An 18421-nucleotide genomic window follows, 5' to 3' on the forward strand; every position below is an offset into this window, starting at 1 on the left:
GCTGGTTCCAAAAAGTGGTGGTGCGTGGCAAAAACTACCTTTAAAAATGCTTAGTTGTGAAACGGTGGACCTCGAGGTGATACGAATGGTATTTTGTATTCTGCCTTGACGTCCGATAATGAAACACAGCTGCAGGTATTAGTCCAAACAACTCCTCTGAACACTCTCCATGGTAAATGCAGTAGGAGATGCAGAAAGGCCCCACATCTTCAACGCCAAGGGATCAAGCCGCTCAGAAAGAGACTGGTCGTCAATGCATGTAAAATATTAACATTATTTGCAAATGTAATCCAAAAAAGGATAAAAATCCTGTCTACGTAGAAATGTGTTTAAACACCGCAGCCCTGTTTTCACGTGAACCATTATCACTACATATTATAAAACAAAGTCGCTTTCTCTGTCCCTATGTCCCTCTGTATGCTTAAATCTTTGAAACTAAGCAACGGATTTTGATGCGGTTTTTTTTTATAGATAGAGTGAAGAGGAGTGATTCAAGTGGAAGGTTTATATGGATAATAACATCCAATGGATAAATAGTGGAGAAGTACTGTTATTTTTGAGATTCCTAATGTGATGTCGTAAATAATTACATTTTTTCCGCTTACATTGCAAACGCAGGCTGAACCCTACGAGTTTTATCAAAATAATGTACTAAGTATTGTACACATTGAAAAGGTCTACAGAAAAGTCCATGATGGTATATGTCTATCTCTTATGGATAACCCACAATAACTTTTTTGTCATTTACTGTTTACGACAAATAATGGCTAATTTTCGAAGCGATTTTAACCAACACAGCATTAATCCTTAACCAAGAAGATAAACGAAGATACTCGAAAGTAATCGAATAATAAAGACAAACGAAAATAAACGAAAGTAAACGAAAATAAACGAAGATAAACGAAAATGCACGAAAATTAACGAAGGTAAACGAAAATACACGAAAATAAACGATAATAAACGAAAGTAAACGAAAATACACGAAAATAAACGAAAATAAACGAAGAGAAACGAAAATACACGAAAATAAACGAAGGTAAGATACTCGAAAGTAATCGAAAAATAAAGACAAACTAAAATACCCGAAAATAAACGAAAGTAAACGAAAATACACGAAAATAAACGAAAATGCATGAAAATGCACGAAAATTAACGAAGGTAAACGAAAATACACAGAAATAAACGAAAATAAACGAAGATACTCGAAAATAAACGAAGATAAACGAAAATACACAAAAATAAACGAAGGTAAATGAAAATAAACGAAGATACTCGAAAAAAAACACGGTACACTATGGTTAAATCGTTAAATTACGAAATTTAAATACACCGTAATCAATGAGACATTTGAGCTGGAATTTGGGAAACTAATCCATCGGTATTTATATCCTTTCCACTGATATAAATACGTAAATAATTTTCCAAGTTATGCGTTGATTGACTCTTATCAATAAAGAGAACTTTTCGCATTTATAATTAAACGCACGAATCAATCTTCTTGCGAACTTTCTGAACTGCGGAAAATTGTCTGCACTATGTCCCTTTGTATGCTTAAATCTTTGAAACTACGCAACGGATTTTGATGCGGTTTTTTTAATAGATAGAGTGATTCAAGAGGAAGGTTTATATGTATAATAACATCAAATAGTGGAGAAGTACTGTTATTTTTGAGGTTTCTAATGTGATGTCGTAAATAATTATATTTTTTCCGCTTACATTGCAAACGCAGGCTGAACCCTACGAGTTTTATCAAAATAATGTACTAAGTATTGTACACATTAAAAAGGTCTACAGAAAAGTCCCTGATGGTCTATCTCTTATGGATAACCCACATTTGTATATACAACGTTCACAGATTTTCTGTAGTGTATTTAGTATCAGCATTGCACCCGTGCGAAGCCGGGGCGGGTCGCTAGTCAAGTATAAGTATACTCGATATTCTTACGGTTTTTAAAGAAGAACAAAAGTAAAATTCTATACGTTACATTTTTAAGGTTAATTAAGACCAAATTTTATTAAACAAATATCCTCAAAAGAAATTTCTTATAAACATATTTTCCTACTTTAGGTTCATTAATAAATATTATTTTTGTATGTGAAAATCAGGTGCTTCCAGTCTATGCCAGTTCCATATTCAACGCGATTAATTGCAAAATTGGTGTCACTACCGTCCGACATTTTACTATATATTTAAACACCGTCAGTAAGCACGGCCGCCGGCGCAGGTGCCGATCAGAGAGCAATTCTACTACTCAACGATCGATCGCACTACTGACAATTTTTTGCACTACGCACTACTTTGTCACATTGTCATTTTACAACCTGTAAGATGTCTATGATATTGCACGGCGTTGCACTTCTAAAAATTAAATGACATAGTGTTCTTTTACAACATAATGTCTGACATATAGAACTATAGAAGGAAGATAGCTTCTGCATATTTTAGACACTATTAACTCGAAACCTTTCAAAAGCATGAATTGTATCATTTAAATTTCAACCGTAAATATTTTCTATTTGAAAACTATTTCGCTTGAACGTGATAGTCGAGCTTTACCATTTTAAATGAGCTACAGAATTGCTAAGATTTTCCAAGTGTCATTGTACACTGGCATACCAATGGGTTTTAATGTTGTATCGTTATTTTATTTTGCATTTTTTTAATGTGCTGAACTTTATAAGTTCTATAGAGACCGATATTAAAGTATATGCCAAAATGTTAAGAAAATACATATAAGATTGGATCCATATATTTGTGGATGTTGGACAAAACTATTAAACTATTAAGGATTGTAACCACATTAAGCATATTATCGAAAGGGCAGAGATTTTCATATCTACTTTATTCATATTTTTAAAAGCTGTGTTATTTTTTATAATGTGCCCGTAACAATTGTTACAGAGCTTAAAGTTATTTAGTTGACACTCAGATATGATCCGTATATAATTATTCCACTGCCTTTGAGTTATGTTCAGTTAAAAATGTATCTAAATGAGGGTTTTTATTGATGAAATCCCAAAAATCCTTGCATTTCTGGCGTGAAGCGGGACTGTCACTCTCATTTGGTGAAAAATCTATAATAATCCGTTGACATTCTTGAGGTTCCCCACAATCTGTATCAGTAAAACTGAATCCATCCTTATTTTCAATTACGTATCTCAATTGCGTTGTTGTATCTGAAAGGCCATAATGAGTTAGGGTTTCTAAAATTTTACAATGAATACGTTGCTATATTTATCATAATTAATATTTATATTTATGGTTTTTTCTCGAGTAGTGAGGCGGGAAAATATCGGGCATTGATTGCTTAAGTGAAAAAACAACCAAGCGCGTCGAGGGCCCGAGTTTTGAAAATTCGGCGAAGCATTCTTTGTTTCGGGAGCTATCAGAGATTTTGATAAAACTTGTTAATTATATACCAATGTGCAACAAATGTGATATCGTTAGCCTGACAAACATAACTTTCTTTAAGACATTTTGTTAGTGACTTATTTAATGACTTTGGATTTAAATTCTACTTGTACTCTTACTTATCTTGGCTTCTTGAGAATTATGAGGCTCATTTTCAGAGTTTCTAGGTAGTTTTGGATTCATTTTTACTTTAATAATACTTAAATTAAATGTTTTGTGTATTTGAATTACATTCTTTACACTATCAATTAATTAAAATATAATAAAAAAAATTATATATTAGTGTCATGCACAGACTAGGAAGATTCGGTGACATTTCAAATTCGAAACAAAGATTTTATTATACACATAAAAAAGCCTTTATTGGAGTAGTATAATTTAAGTGACATGAAGTTTATTTTATTATATTCACACGACCTCTAATGGAGTGAAAGCCTCTGCCAAATTCTTCCATTTGCATTGGTCTCTGAAATTCACTACTATTTTTTAATTATGTTTGTTTTTTTGGACATTTTTCTTTTCCATAACCTTTTAAAAAGCCTGGTTTAGGATTACATGGTAGTTCCAAACAATTTTTTTCTGATTTTTATCGCTTAATTTGTACAATACAATTTGGTTTTCAGTTTTATCTATATTACAATTTGATCTATTTTTATTGAATCTATTGATAACTTATAAGCTGAAAATCTTCAGAAATCGATTTTTTTTTACTTAGTAAAACTCTAGTACTTGTCATCTAAAATTTTTTCTGTTCTATTGTATCACTTATGAATATATTTATATGTTCGTTTTTTGGGTTTTCTTCGCTGTATATTTTGAGAAAATATGACCTTTTTACAGCAATTTGTAGTTTGCACGGCTTATAAGCTTTCCGTTAGTGACATCTTAATTTTGTCATACTATTTGTTGACGTTGCCTTATGATTATTATTCTTCTGGGGTTTTAAGATGCATTATACTTCATTTTATCCGAAACTTTTTCAGATCTTAAGATAAATATAGATAGATTATGCACTACTTCAATATTTTGTATATGTCGAATGCTTTTTATCATTAACACATAGCAGATTTACTTTGTACCCATTACTTCACAATTGAATCACCTGCTGATATAAAATTCTTATTTCTGTGCTTCAAACCCTTCCGTATTGGGTCTTTGAATTTACCTAATCATAGTAGGTAGATATTTTAATGCCATAAACTTAACTGTTCCCATATAAATAATTATCTCAATTTGCTAAACAAACAAAGCGTAAGTATATTATCACTACGTAATTAAAGACATTATAGTCTGTAACGGAATGTCATTATATGTATTGTTATTTATTTTGTTTCCTTTTATTTGATTTCCTTTATTAGTGAAACCTTTTGTGGATACATCCAATGTTTTATTTTTTAACTTTGTTTTTATTGTAAAGATGTTTTGTTTCCATATAAATAAATAAATAAGTTAGCTGACTGATGCCATCTTGGAACAGAAACCTATATAAGGAGAAGCAAAACGGTCGTTGACTCAGCCGTCCGCGCGGCCAAAAATAATAACAGTAGCAATAAGCATCAGACTAGGGTAAAAACCGCCTTCACCGGGGAAGGCGAGGACCTTTATTTCGTACTTCGCTCACTATAGTGAGCTTCCGTCCAGCCCTTCAGGCGATTGACGCCCCAGCGATGGCCCAAGCCGAGGTTCGAGTCTCACAGGAGACGCCCTTGCGCGAGTCGCGGGAACCCCACCCATTCAAGCTGAGCTAAGCTCGCCAAACAGCCCGCGCTGAGCTGTAAAGGCTCTTAAGGCCAAAAGCGAGAATCCATTAAAAAAAATATCGTTGTTCACTTTTGTTTGGAGACTTCATGTTGAACGGGTTTGTTACAACCCGTGTACCCATGACGTGTTACCCTCAGTAAATTTTAAAAGTAAAAAGTGTGTAAAAACCTACGTGTTTGAATCTATTGAGTGTTGTAGCTACATATTCCAAACTGCGCTAAAAATATCTAATAGTGAATATTTATTCTTTATAAATTTTCAATATAACCTTTTTCAGTGCGAAAATAAAACTCCTTGACTTTTTCTCTTTCGCTTTGACAGTGTTTTTTGAAAGGAATAATTAATTTTTAATTATTTTAAGTTTATTAAAGTTCCTTAGAACATGAACCTCGAAAATCAAGTGTCTCTTTGTGGAATCGTACCGGCGTGCTCAATACAGACATCGGTAACTCAGGCATCGGGAGATCTTTTCTCTGATAGCAATTGCGGGGAACCCCTCCTGTCGCAGCGGATTGTTCTAGATTTCAAACCAGACGAAGCTTTGGATCAAGACTTTATTCAACAAAAGTGTGTCGCTTTTTGGCAGTTCGTTGAAAGAAATCCAGATCTGCAGAACTTAGGGACTTGTCCTGTAAATATGTTTTACTTGTTAATATGCCTGGAGAATGTGCAGCTAGCGAGCCGTTTGCTGCGCGCTTGAAATCACGGCAATGGTTTGGTGCGCCTCTTTAGTGCAGCTCATACAAGACTCGTAAAAGGCGCGATCTGCACGTACTCAATTTTCGCACTTACAGCTTACTCTTACGTTTACTTTCTTAGTTTGCGCGCGGGTGGCGCAGGAAGGGCGCACGAACAAAAATGCACATTCGCAGCATATTCGCCACTTGTGTACGCAACCCTTAGACAGGCGCCGCCTTAAGCCTTTACTTGGCACGTGTGTATCTAGGAAATTACGACTTTATTGCGATGTTTTCTTTGATTCTACGCAAGAGTTTTCCATTTCTGCCGGTAGTCCCTCGCCTGGATATCGAGTTTCCATAATTCGTTGAGAGATAGTTATTTATTACTACTCCATTAATATAACGCATTTATTGATCGATTATATTTTATTAGTAAATAATAAAAAAATATATTATTATTATGGAATATACGATATAGGTATCACTTATTCCATATAATATTGTTTTAGTAAGTTATAAATGTAAATATTTACACAGATTTATTAACATTTTTTCGTTTAATAGGACTACAATGTTTTTGATAAAAATATGTCCACGCCTAGCAGTAGCTACGCAATGAAAAAGGAGATTGCAATATATAAAGAAGACAAAGAAAAGACAGCAGTCTCAATGCTTGAATTGGTCGAGAACAGAGGTAGAATTATGATTCAATTAATTTTTAATAATTGATTAAGTATTATTGTAATAATTTAAAGCAAGATTGAATGAGTAGGTATTTAATCTAGTTAAACATCAAATCAAATCTAAATTCATTGAAGTTATGTAAACTTAAGTATATAGCCCCTTGAGCTAAAAATAACACTTTGTTAAAGTATAAAGTTTACTCAGGTACTACACAAATAAAACGAACAAATACGAGAATTGATACGAGAATCGATCTTATAAAAGAAAATACTTTGACAATGTACAAAACCAAAACAGTATACATTGATTAACAAAAATTTTTAAATTTAATTATAGCAATTAAGTACATTAATAGATTAAAAGAAATTAAACATACATTATACGACACTTGATATTAAAAAAAAATACGTTGTGTGTGCATTACACCCTGTTTGGTAATAGAACTCTTAAATAAGGAAACCTTACTGACACTACGACAAGTTGAGTAAAAAATAAGTGCAGTAGGTTTTTGTAGTTTGCTGTATGGTTTCGCTATTCCGCTTCCGTTTTGGAAACTAGTAACAAAGAACTTCTTAACTATTCCGCCAAAAACTATTTATGTATCTATGTCTAATAGTAAATAGTTTTAGAAACAATTATTCTTCTTTTTTTATTTACTATATACTTTTAAACGCAAATCTTCACAAGACTTATATACTTAAACTGTTAATTTTTACTTTTCCTTCTACTATTATTAATTTTTTTTTTCTTTTTTTGCTTCTGCGGCCCAAACTAACTGTTCTAGTCTCTGGCATCATCTATCCCAAGGATTAGAATCATTTAAATATTTGTAATAACTATACAAAAAGTTTTATTGAATATTTGAATGCATAGGGCTCATTGACCGTGCATATGAAAGCAAACTTCCGCAGTCCTATTGTGCGTTTGGCCTTCGCCAGTATTCCGCAAAAGACTCTACTGCCATTATTCAAGAGAAAGGTTAGTTACTCAAATTAAAAACTGATGTTATAAGTATTGTATAAACAATTGTAATGGCAATTATAAAATACTCGTGAACATATTGATAATTTCGATAATTTAATAAATCCGTATATTATGATTTTTTGGAAAATATCATAATATTATATAGGCTTTCCATATAACTCTACCATCTTGATGATTGAAACGTTTTATTGCAATTTTCAGTGGCGTTCGCTTGAGCGTGTTCCACCTAGTTAAATAAAAAATGTATTCGAATACTTATTTAAGACAAGCTTTACGTAATATTATTTCCATTAAATTTCCACGTGAAAATAATAAAGTGTAGTTCTTGTAGCAGCTGTCTCAAGCACTACACTTTACAAATTGGTTACATCACTTGTGCCACAAAATTTGAACGTCGGAAGTTCTTACAAGTCAAATGCAATAAAATAACCTCAAGTTTTTCTTTCAAGAGAACAATCTTATCTTTTAAGACATTATTAATATGATTTGATTAAATCTGATCTCCAGATCTAAATGGTGATGGAAAGCATAATACGAAGTACCCATCTCGAGGCGCGCTTAAGAAATTGTGCTTGAAACTTGATGATTGGAATGCAGCACATCCCAGGTGTGGCGTCGTATAAATATTTACAAAGTATTCCAATTAATAAAGGGCATTGAGTATATAATTAAAATACTAATAAGTATTAGTTACGTTATGTGATAACTGCTTGATATAGCTAGCGTAAGAAAGAATTCCATAAGACAAAATTACCTGCATTATAGGCCATACATACACAACTTTATATACGATTACACACAGCCGAATTAGGTATTACTTGGATGTATTATTTATGCTTATTATATAAATTTATTACATATTCCGATTACTTATTTATTATTAGATTAGATTACTTGTATTGAATTTTTTTTTTATTTTGTAAATGTTTAAACCTTATAATTATTCCATCTTTGGTATATTTGGCATATATATATATATATATGTATTTGTTAGTTTTTATATAATTTATATTAGCTAAAAAATTGCAAAATAAATAAATTATGGTAGAATTAGGCCCACTGTTACACTTGTCATAATTTGAATCAGTCCTGTTTCTAATTAATCAGGCATTTCCTACTAATTTAGATATATATAAGGAGAAATCTTTGCAGATATATGAATCCACCAGGACATTCACAAACATTACCCACGAGCAAAAGACGTAAAAAAGTTTTTTAAAAAAGTATTTAGTCTTATCTGTTTTCCAGTATTATACTTAATTTTAATTCTTAAATGTTTTTAGATTTCATTATAAAATATAATGTACTAAGTTGTATTTTAGATGTACTTTTCTTTCTTAAATAAATAAGTTGAATCAAAATTCGTTTGTGTTTTAGGATTTAATATTTCCTAATCGAACCAAAAATTTAAAATCTGAAACTTATGTATATTGTCTATCACTAATTACCTAAATTGAAAAGCACGTGCTTAGACACTTTCCTTATAAAACCTGTATTTTTATATAATATACGCTCGTATTATACTATACTATAATAAACCAAGTAAGCTAGGTCTTAAAAGTATTGTTGAACCAATTCGTTTTCCTTCAAGAAAACAGCGTACGAATTCTTAAAAGGCCGACTACTCAAACCCTTTGTTATTAAGAGTGTCCACGGGTGGCGTTTTTCTATAAAGAGAAACAAATGATGTTGAGCATAGTTTACTTGTAGAGAATAATATGGCACGTAATTGTATAAGACTGGTCCTTGTTTGTGAACAGTTTGTAATAAAAACATTTGCAAAATTGCACATCAGAAACAACAAACCAAAACTAGTTTAGAAACTGGGGAAAAGCTGGTGTACCAGATGTTACCATAACTTTGTATTATATTCATATTTTCGAGGTCAGCTTAAACTACATGCAATAAGTGAGAAATTTAATTTTAGTTTATTTAAAATTGTAAAACATATAGTTATTAACATAATCAACTGCAGATCTGGAAGTATCGGGTTCAAATGCTCATCAGCAAGTTGACTGTGGAATAGGCATACTAGAGAAACCAATAAGGTATACCAATTGTAGGAATATAAAAGAAATAAAGTAATTTGTTTAAAATAAATGAGAGATCATATAAGTAAGGTAAGAATGTTGTTTTGACCGGGTTGTCATGACCATTGACGAAAGCTGTCAATTTTGGAGCGCCGTAACTGCGTTTAAAATTAACGAAATTAAAAAAAAATACAATGAATCGAATCGGTCAAATTTTATTTTAAAAGCGGTTTATTTTACATCATTAAATTTTACAAGATCTTTCAATCCTCACTTGAAATTGTTACGGCAATAATTGTGAACCCAAATATGAAAAAGATTTTTGTCAATTTCATTCATTATAATTAAACACGGTGCATATTCTGATCGATAATTTGTTCCTCTTCCTCTTGTTCGCACATAAAGCTTTCAGGGTCCTTCTCACAGAGGAAAACATATCGGTTCTCACACAACAGATCATTGAACCTGCCATTCCTGTAGATAGCTCCACAAAATTCTCCTGTGGTGGCATTATTGGGTTCTCCATCCGCGAAGTTGCTGTAACCGGCTTCCTGGAGGGTTTGACCTAGAATGATAACACAAAATTACAGATGTTTCTTCACGCAAAATTTTCCTCATTTATGATAAAATATATGAACATTAAAGAAGCGAGTCGGACTGTATCGGTTGGAGTTGTAATTTTACCAGATCACATTTTAATTTTTACGCTCTCACGCTGAATGAAAACATGGCGAGAAAACCGGCAAACCTTAAAGCCAAAAAGTCGACAGGCACAAAAGAATCAACTACTTATTAAAAAAAACAGATCTCAGAATCGGAGGCCAAGACCACAGGTGTTATCTTTTTAAAGGCTGATTGTTTTTTTTTATGACCAATTCGTAGTATAGAAACGATTATAAAAAAGCCTTATACTAAAAATTATTATAAAAAAGTTATTTCCCGACATATATATACTAGATATATATGTCGGGAAATACTCGGATTATCAAGAAATGTTCTGATCGAGTCAATTGACCGTTGATTTTTATTGTTATTTTGGTTAATAATTGAGATTTATTTTAATAATTTCATTTGATTCGATTTAATTACTATTTTATTGTTTCATAATTTAGAATTTACTTAACGAATAAAAATACGAATATTGTTACGACCAATCAGTACAGAGGACATGCCTCGAGTGGGTTGAGGCGCCATCTTGACTTTGGACAGTGCGTTCAGGGATCGCGAGATAGTTCTGCTTGAGAATTGTCTACTGAATATTACTCCGAATCCGCTTGACTCACTAAACCGTATCAACCAATTCTTTGTTAAAATAGGGTCAACTTTAGCTGAGGACATTTTACTTAACTTCGGTAACCCAACAACTACAGACATTTGTTCTCGGGTGTCTTCGTTTGTTCTTCTTGAGACTAGTCCTCGTGAGGTGGATGCTATACTCATGGGTCTCGATTCTGGGAGCGCACCTGGTTGGGATGGTATACCCACAAAGTTTTTGAAAATGTCCAGAGACTTTATTGTCCCGCTCATTAGCCAGCTGGCTAATTCCTGCTTCAAAACAGGAATATTTCCAGCCGTATTTAAGAGATCGTTGATCACGCCTGTGCATAAGAGTGGGGACCTGAACGACGTCAATAACTACCGTCCTATATCCGTACTGCCATGTATCTCTAAAATATTAGAAAAGTTACTGAACAATAGACTGGTCAATTACTTAAATAAATTCAAAATTTTATCCAACACACAGTACGGATTTAGGAAGGGCCTGTCTACACAAGATGCCGTGACTGCACTTACTAATGACATAATTGATAATGTAGACAGAGGTATTAAATGCGTAACAATATTCTTGGACCTTAAAAAGGCATTTGATACCGTTTCCGTTCCCATTCTTCTGCGCAGGCTGGAAGCCATAGGAATTCGTGATACAGCTCTCTCCCTTTTTAGAAGTTATCTACAAGGTCGAAAACAACAAGTTAAAATTAATAATTTGATAAGTGAAGAAGAAACCGTGGAATATGGCGTCCCGCAGGGAAGCGTGCTTGGCCCGACATTGTTCCTGATATATATAAATGACCTTTGTAATATTCGGAGCAATGGCGGACGGATCTACTCATACGCGGATGATACCGCGATTGTGTACACGGGAGCGACTTGGATGGCTGTGAAATCCGCAGCTGAACTAGGTCTGGCTGAAGTAGCTGGCTGGCTTAATACCAACTTACTTTCACTTAATGTTAATAAAACAAATTTTATATGTTTTACTGCGAATCAAAGATCTCAGCCGGGTTACGACTTTGGAGTTAGGATTCATAGGTGTGGTGATCCGATTGCCCAGAATTGTAGCTGTCAGACCATAGAACGTGTCAACTCTACCAAATATCTTGGAGTTACAGTGGACCAAAGGTTATCATGGCACTTACACATCGAAATAATTATGGCCCGGGTTAGAAAACTTATTTGGATATTTAAAAACTTACGCTACGTCATGCCCGCGTCATTGCTTAATAAAGTTTATCTAGCCCTGGCTCAATCTATTATAATATACTGCATTCCCGTATGGGGAGGAGCAACTAAAACTAAGTTTTTAGATTTAGAGAGATCTCAAAGGGCCCTTATTAAAGTAATGAACTACAAACCATATAGATACTCTACCGATGACCTTTACAGAAATAGTGGCTTATTGAGCGTTAGAAAATTATACATTTTGCATATCACCCTACGTATGCACAAAACACTACCATTTAGTCCAGGTAAACTAAAGAAGAGACGTAAAGATATTGTAGCATACGCCCCACGCGTGCACACAGTTTCTGCTCAACGTCAATATACTACACAGGCTGCCTACATCTATAATAAACTGAATCAGAAATTAAATATATATCCGATGTTATTATATAATTGTAAGAATACCGTAACTGGGTGGTTGAAAACTATCACATATGAAGAAACAGAATTAATTTTGACGAGAATCAGATAAACACACACACACACACACACACACACACACACGCACGCACACACACACACTCACACAGACACACACACACACACACACACACAAACACACATGCACGCACTCACACGCACGCACGCAAAGACCGTGCGTTATTATTTGTTTAATTTAGTTAGTTTTTAATTCAAAAATAAATAAATAGAAAAATAATATATTTTGTAACTAAGTTTGTCAAGTCATATTTCAGTTGTTTTGGTCCAAACATTGTAATCTATAATTTAAGGGAAGTTGCGAGGTTGCTCCATCACAAGTATTATTTAACTTACTGGGGCTACCTCAATTTTACATGTATGTTAATGTTTGTGATTCAATAAAATACTTTTTTTTTTTTTTTTTTTTTTTTTTTTCCAGCTCATAATGTATAAGAGGATAATACTAAATTGCATATAAATTGCTAAATGTTAGTAATTAGACAGACTCGTGAATTGTATTAATATTATCTATCAAATTGAATCAACCGCAAATGGAATTCTAATACATGATTTAGTTCAACTTAAAAAAAAAAAAAAAAAAAAAAAAAAAAAAAAAAAAAGAATACAGTAGAATATGGTGGTGATGAGACGTTGGACCGAGTTGGGTCTATGTGATTTGTGGTTAAAAGTGAGATCGGTGCCTTGAATCCGCTGCTCGTTATAATTTAAAGTAAAACTGTTATTTGTAATAATAAAAGTAATCTAAATGAAATACTCTTTTATAATTATTAGTGTTTTTTGTGCTCAGACTCTACCTACACGAAGCCCGCTAATGACGATGTCCATCGATGGAGTGACGATGATATCTCTATGACATAAATATTTTATGCTAAGATGAGATGTGACTTTATCAATCAAGAAATAACCGTGGAATTTGTATCTCGTTCATATATTTAATTAGCTTTTTGCGACAATAATAAATCCTTAAAACTTCTTGTCAAGTTTTAAGGAATTAATACTTGATACTTTACGATAATTTATTCTTTTTTAAATCTCCATAAATAAAATACTGATAAGGTTTACCAATAAGAGGAATAATATAATATATTGTCTTTAATATTTAAACACTTACTATTGATCGTGAGCCATTCGCCGTGCTCTCCCCAGTCGTGGAAGCCGACGAAAGCTACATCCTTCGGGAAGTTACCCAGAATCTTATTATCGGGGTATTTAGCGAATATTTCTTTTGCCACCTGGAATTTACATTAAGTAAATAATTAAAATATTTGTCTTATATTAAAAAAAATGCAACTAAATATATATAGGTCTATACGAGTTGATCTATCACAGAATATATTTTGTCAGGAAATGCTGGGATTATCAGGAAATGTTTGGATAAATTCAATTGACCATTTATTTTTACTGTTGCTTTGGTATAATAATTGAGATCCCTTCTATTAATTTTAAGAATCATTATTTACTTTGATTAGATTTGTTTTGTTATTATTTAATTCTTATTGTTACATCTCAAAAAATTAAATTTAGTCGTCCTAACTTAATTATCCGTTCAGAAATATAATATTAATTAATTTCCTGATATACTTAGTTTCTATTAAAGTAGTAGTTCTTTAGATATACTACTATAAACCAGAGGAATCGATCCGGAAATATTCCTATTCCGTATGGAATAATTTCGCAACGTCACTATTACTTTTCATAACACTGAAATTGTCAAATCTTGAATCGAATTAAAGGTTTTAGTATAGTAAAATCATTAAAAATATTCGTATAAAAGTTTAATATTTTATTATTGAAAATATTATATTGACAAAGAAGTTTTAAATGATCATTTCTTTGTGAAAGTTGGCAATAAATTATAGACAAGAAAAATAGAAAAGATTAGAATAAATGAAATTACAAATAATAGAACAGATTTGTTTAATTTATTCGTTATTTTCTTTTGTAACCAGTTTTCTTTGTTTTCAAGTTGATTGTATGGATCGAGTGCCATGATAATTATATAACTTAATAAATAGGAAGCAAATAAAGTTACAGCACTTTATACTATGTGATAATCATTTTGAAAAATGCGATAGTAAGTTCTTCATACTTACTATCGCAATATATAAAATAAAATGAAAATCACTTTTTAATTATTGCAAAAAAAGTAATCTTTTTCTTATTATTTTTTATCTATACTAAGTAATATCTACTTCCTCTTCTATCTACCACCTCCGCAGGTGAAAGCCTTCTCCAAATATCTCCTGGTATCTCGTCTGTCCTAGGTTGGCCTATTTTGGCATATCGCCCATCTATGTATGTATTATGTGCAAGACTTAATACAAGTTTGCAAACGTTTCAAGCTCTTCTTTTTTGCTAATTGTGTGAGGGCGTAGACATGTATAAAAGAGATTTTGGTGCCCTGCACATCCAGCTATAGAAGTGCGAGTCTGTCAGAGATTTCACTAATTCAAACTATAATAATTATGATTCACAAAGGTATTTCTTATCTACAAATCAAGAGTAGTTGAGGATCTTGTGGTTCGAGTAAACGGTCCAACAAAAAATATATATATTTATAATTTTCATACCCAGTTCCAGTGCAATTCTGTTAAACATTAAATGAAATACCTGAGCTTCAGTATCACTGTTCATGATAGCCAGGTACCCTCCTTCTGCAGCACAGGCCATGTAGGCTCTAGACCAGGTTCGTGGAACCGTGTGAAACTTGTAGCAGCTGCCTGTACGACTATCCAATACGTACTCTGCAATTAATAAATAAGTTAATTCGAAGTAAATACATGAAATGGATGAATGTTTAAATCAGTTATATGGAAACGAGAACTTACACCGATACAGTTTTGTTTCGCTTGAAAACAAAATACCATAATTAAAAATGTATCCCTACAGATAACAGAAATTACTTTTAAAAAGGAAACATTCAAGGAGTATTTTTCTATATTGTGCTTGGTTTATTAAAATAATAAATTAAGGAAGTACATACCAGGATCTGTCGAACCGCACTCGTTCTCAACAAGCGAATCAGAAATTTTCTTGTAGCAGAAATAGGGATATGTATTCTCGCAGTTCACATCAGCGAATTCCCCGTTCTGTGTCATGAGAAGACAGCTCTCTTTGTTATTATAGTTGTTGGGCTCACCACCCAACCAAGTGTGAGGAATTTGAGAGAGAGGTACTCCTGAAAGTAAGTTTTTTATACTGAGAAAACTTATGGAATGGTAAGTTTTATTTGGTATAATATGGACCCTATAGAATTGGTCTTTATTTATCGGATTTTTTTTCCTAAATTTCCAAATGTCGTAGACATGATTACCCTTTCGAACAAACGTTAAGTTCTTGCTTGTAAGTTTTAATTACCTCGTCAAGAATTTAGTTCATAAAATTTACAACACTAATTATATTTAATTTTAAATGAATTCTGTGCTGTTAAAGCAAACTAATTAATACGGAGATGTGATATTGTCATTAGTAAATTCACCTGAACAATGCTACTTGCCTATTTGCGATTTCAGCTAACCGTTATGTTAATGGATTCAACTAAGATATTAAGATATCCTTGAAAATAATACAGAGCCCCTCAACTCTAATGTCGTTTGTTAAAACTCATACGGTCTTTTAATATAGCGTTAAACTTTTAACTATGTCATGAAATTAACTATACGTCTTGTTATTGAAGAGCTAAAACACATGTATTGTTTACTTTAAAGAGTTCTCAAATTTAGTGTTTATTCATTGTTATTTATAATACATAAGAATACTAAACACTAACCTTCCACAGATAAAAAATCTCCTCTAGAGAATGTTGCATGGATGCCCAGAAATACCCCAGATTTGAGATTGGGAGTTACATGCATCATTGACACCATGGCAGTCTTCAGCTCATCATATAGAGGTGATGCAATTTTCGCTCCTGAATTTTTATTTCAACTGTACATACCTACTTATGGTATATTTATCGGAACATCTAAATATCAGAATTAAAATACATTCCTTTAGTTAGTCACTTTACAATTAAATAAAAATAAGCGTAGTACTTTTTATTATTATTTAAATAGATCTTTTAATTCTTTAGATTTTAAATAAATTATCTCGTTATAGTTAATACAATAATAATAGAGTACTTTTTATACCTCAATGATTTCAAAACAATAACGAATATTTAAATATCGAAAAGTTGCTAAAACTAAGAAATATTAGATTTATCAAGTTTATACTTATGATTTTTGGGTCGTATAATATTAATTTATTTTTTATTTTTTTAGAACATAGTCATCCTCTCCGTGCAGTGGTGGAATGGAGGACAACAGCATGGCACTCCAACTAGGAAGGGAGTTGACTCATTGCACTGGAGAAGTAACTTCTCACAAATAACCTCTGTCAGGTTATTTCACTAGGATTCATGAATTATATTCATATAGGTATTACTTTTAAGAGAATCTTAATCGTTATAGTTTATGAAGCGTTATATAAGAGACTTTTCAGCGTGACAAGAGCAAGTTTCGTCTTTAATAGACTCACAGTTAGGAATACTTTTTGCATAGCCTTTGCTCTGTCTCGCATTTTAATATTCGTTTAACAAATGAGATAAATAACAATACAACGTCAGAAGATTCCCATAGTGCCTTATCAAAGGTATTTTTAACCGGTATTAAATTGGCAAACAGTTATAATATACCGGATTCCGTCAGGACAATTTATATATAACGACGTTTTATTTTACATATCCGAAGTTAAGTTAAGTTAATCACAGATATACTATCGCACTTTTAAATAGAAAATTTCCGAAGTAGGTATTTGTAGGAAATTAAATTGTATAGTTTTTTTATACTGTTAAAGTTAGGTTATAAATTGCTTCTAAAATGTACCTTCAAGGTGACATCTTAGCCGAGCTTCCCTCCAATTCGCGGGGATCCTGTGCAGCTTCAGGTAGCCTCCAGCTTTAGGAAAATATTCATAGTCGCATCGGAACCGCCTCGCATCTACGATCATAGTACCGAAATATGTGTATTAATATTTTCATATAAGTCAATTGGAAGAGGATGAAACAACACAGTGCTAATTCAGTTCCATAAGACGATAAAGCGAATGCTGGGATACGAACCTTACCTTACGTTTCTGGACTGACGTACCTACTTCTGTAGGAGTAGCTTAAAAGTATATATTTTGCAGTATGCTCTTATAGATAGAGCATACTGTATACAAAATTAACAGTGTTGTTAACGCTCATACTTTGGAAACCATTTTGTACACGAGTTAAGGAGTTGTACTTCTTTATCAAAACGTGATTAAAATCTTTTCAATAATTTTTTTTTACTTTTATAGAAAACACGACACTAACGATAAAAAGGTATTTATACATTGAAAGTTTTATTATAACGCATAATCTAGTTAAAGTTTATGTAAATATCACAAAATAAAACTAAAATGTTGACTATAGCTAACTTCAAGGTGTCGGTTTTTTCTTGACGAAGTGCATCGTAAAAATCTATAAATTTAACAAAGGAATACAAAACTGATAGAAAAAGCCATGTTGTACCATTACTGGATTTTTATGCGATATAAAGGAATAATTGAAGCGAAACTTATAAGATCAAAGTATAAAGTTTAGACACACTTTTGTGTTAATATTAAATAACATAATTAGTTACCGATCGATGCGATGACTGCCAGCAAAATCGTGAGGACTATGCAACGGTACATTATGTTTTATGTAGGATCGCAGAGAACCTACATTTATGTTTCTTTTATCTACTTTTGCGTACGATATATAGTTATCAATGTTGTCAACATGATTGCGAAAATACATACATCGTGCAAATTACCAACACACAACACCATGACTCGTTTGCAAATTCAGAATTGATTTAGCTGACAATAGTGAAGGTCATATGAAGATTTTGAAGAAGATGCAAATTTCAAATCAG

The 18421-nt window shown here is 32.4% G+C and overlaps 2 protein-coding genes and 1 long non-coding RNA gene across 3 annotated transcripts; 1 reads left to right on the forward strand and 2 right to left on the reverse strand.

Annotated features, from left to right (window-relative positions):
• Positions 1-2734: 2734 nt before the first annotated feature.
• LOC123689922 lies at positions 2735-3639 on the reverse strand. The gene is made up of 2 exons (XR_006750787.1): positions 3532-3639; positions 2735-3177 (listed from the first exon to the last, which is right to left on the reverse strand). It is a non-coding gene; the product is annotated as an uncharacterized LOC123689922 (long non-coding RNA).
• Positions 3640-5501: 1862 nt separating this feature from the next.
• On the forward strand, positions 5502-8769 carry LOC110997640. Its single transcript, XM_022265885.2, has 5 exons — positions 5502-5804; positions 6418-6547; positions 7411-7515; positions 8029-8128; positions 8674-8769. The coding sequence occupies exons 1-5, from the start codon at positions 5556-5558 to the stop codon at positions 8738-8740; spliced, it is 651 nt and encodes a 216-aa protein (XP_022121577.2). The 5' UTR covers positions 5502-5555; the 3' UTR covers positions 8741-8769.
• Positions 8770-9750: 981 nt separating this feature from the next.
• Positions 9751-18285, reverse strand: LOC110997627 (macrophage mannose receptor 1). Its single transcript, XM_022265872.2, has 7 exons — positions 18146-18285; positions 17363-17476; positions 16267-16407; positions 15481-15675; positions 15108-15241; positions 13609-13729; positions 9751-10116 (listed from the first exon to the last, which is right to left on the reverse strand). The coding sequence occupies exons 1-7, from the start codon at positions 18195-18197 to the stop codon at positions 9896-9898; spliced, it is 978 nt and encodes a 325-aa protein (XP_022121564.2). The 5' UTR covers positions 18198-18285; the 3' UTR covers positions 9751-9895.
• Between the last annotated feature and the right edge of the window lie 136 nt (positions 18286-18421).

Source organism: Pieris rapae, chromosome 17 (genome assembly GCF_905147795.1).
Source record: "Pieris rapae chromosome 17, ilPieRapa1.1, whole genome shotgun sequence".
In the NCBI taxonomy this organism is placed as follows: Eukaryota; Metazoa; Arthropoda; class Insecta; order Lepidoptera; family Pieridae; genus Pieris; species Pieris rapae.

Excerpts from the sequence above, each read along its gene's own strand:
- LOC110997640 (XM_022265885.2), top strand. The coding sequence starts at position 5,556 with ATGAACCTCGAAAATCAAGTGTCTCTTTGTGGAATCGTACCGGCGTGC. Across the intron at positions 5,805-6,417 it reads AGAACTTAGGGACTTGTCCT|GACTACAATGTTTTTGATAA; the intron begins GTAAATATGTTT and ends TTCGTTTAATAG. Across the intron at positions 7,516-8,028 it reads TGCCATTATTCAAGAGAAAG|ATCTAAATGGTGATGGAAAG; the intron begins GTTAGTTACTCA and ends TCTGATCTCCAG.
- LOC110997627 (XM_022265872.2), bottom strand. The coding sequence starts at position 18,197 with ATGTACCGTTGCATAGTCCTCACGATTTTGCTGGCAGTCATCGCATCG. Across the intron at positions 15,242-15,480 it reads GTGCGGTTCGACAGATCCTG|AGTACGTATTGGATAGTCGT; the intron begins GTATGTACTTCC and ends TATTAATTGCAG. Across the intron at positions 10,117-13,608 it reads CGAATGGCTCACGATCAATA|GTCAAACCCTCCAGGAAGCC; the intron begins GTAAGTGTTTAA and ends TTATCATTCTAG.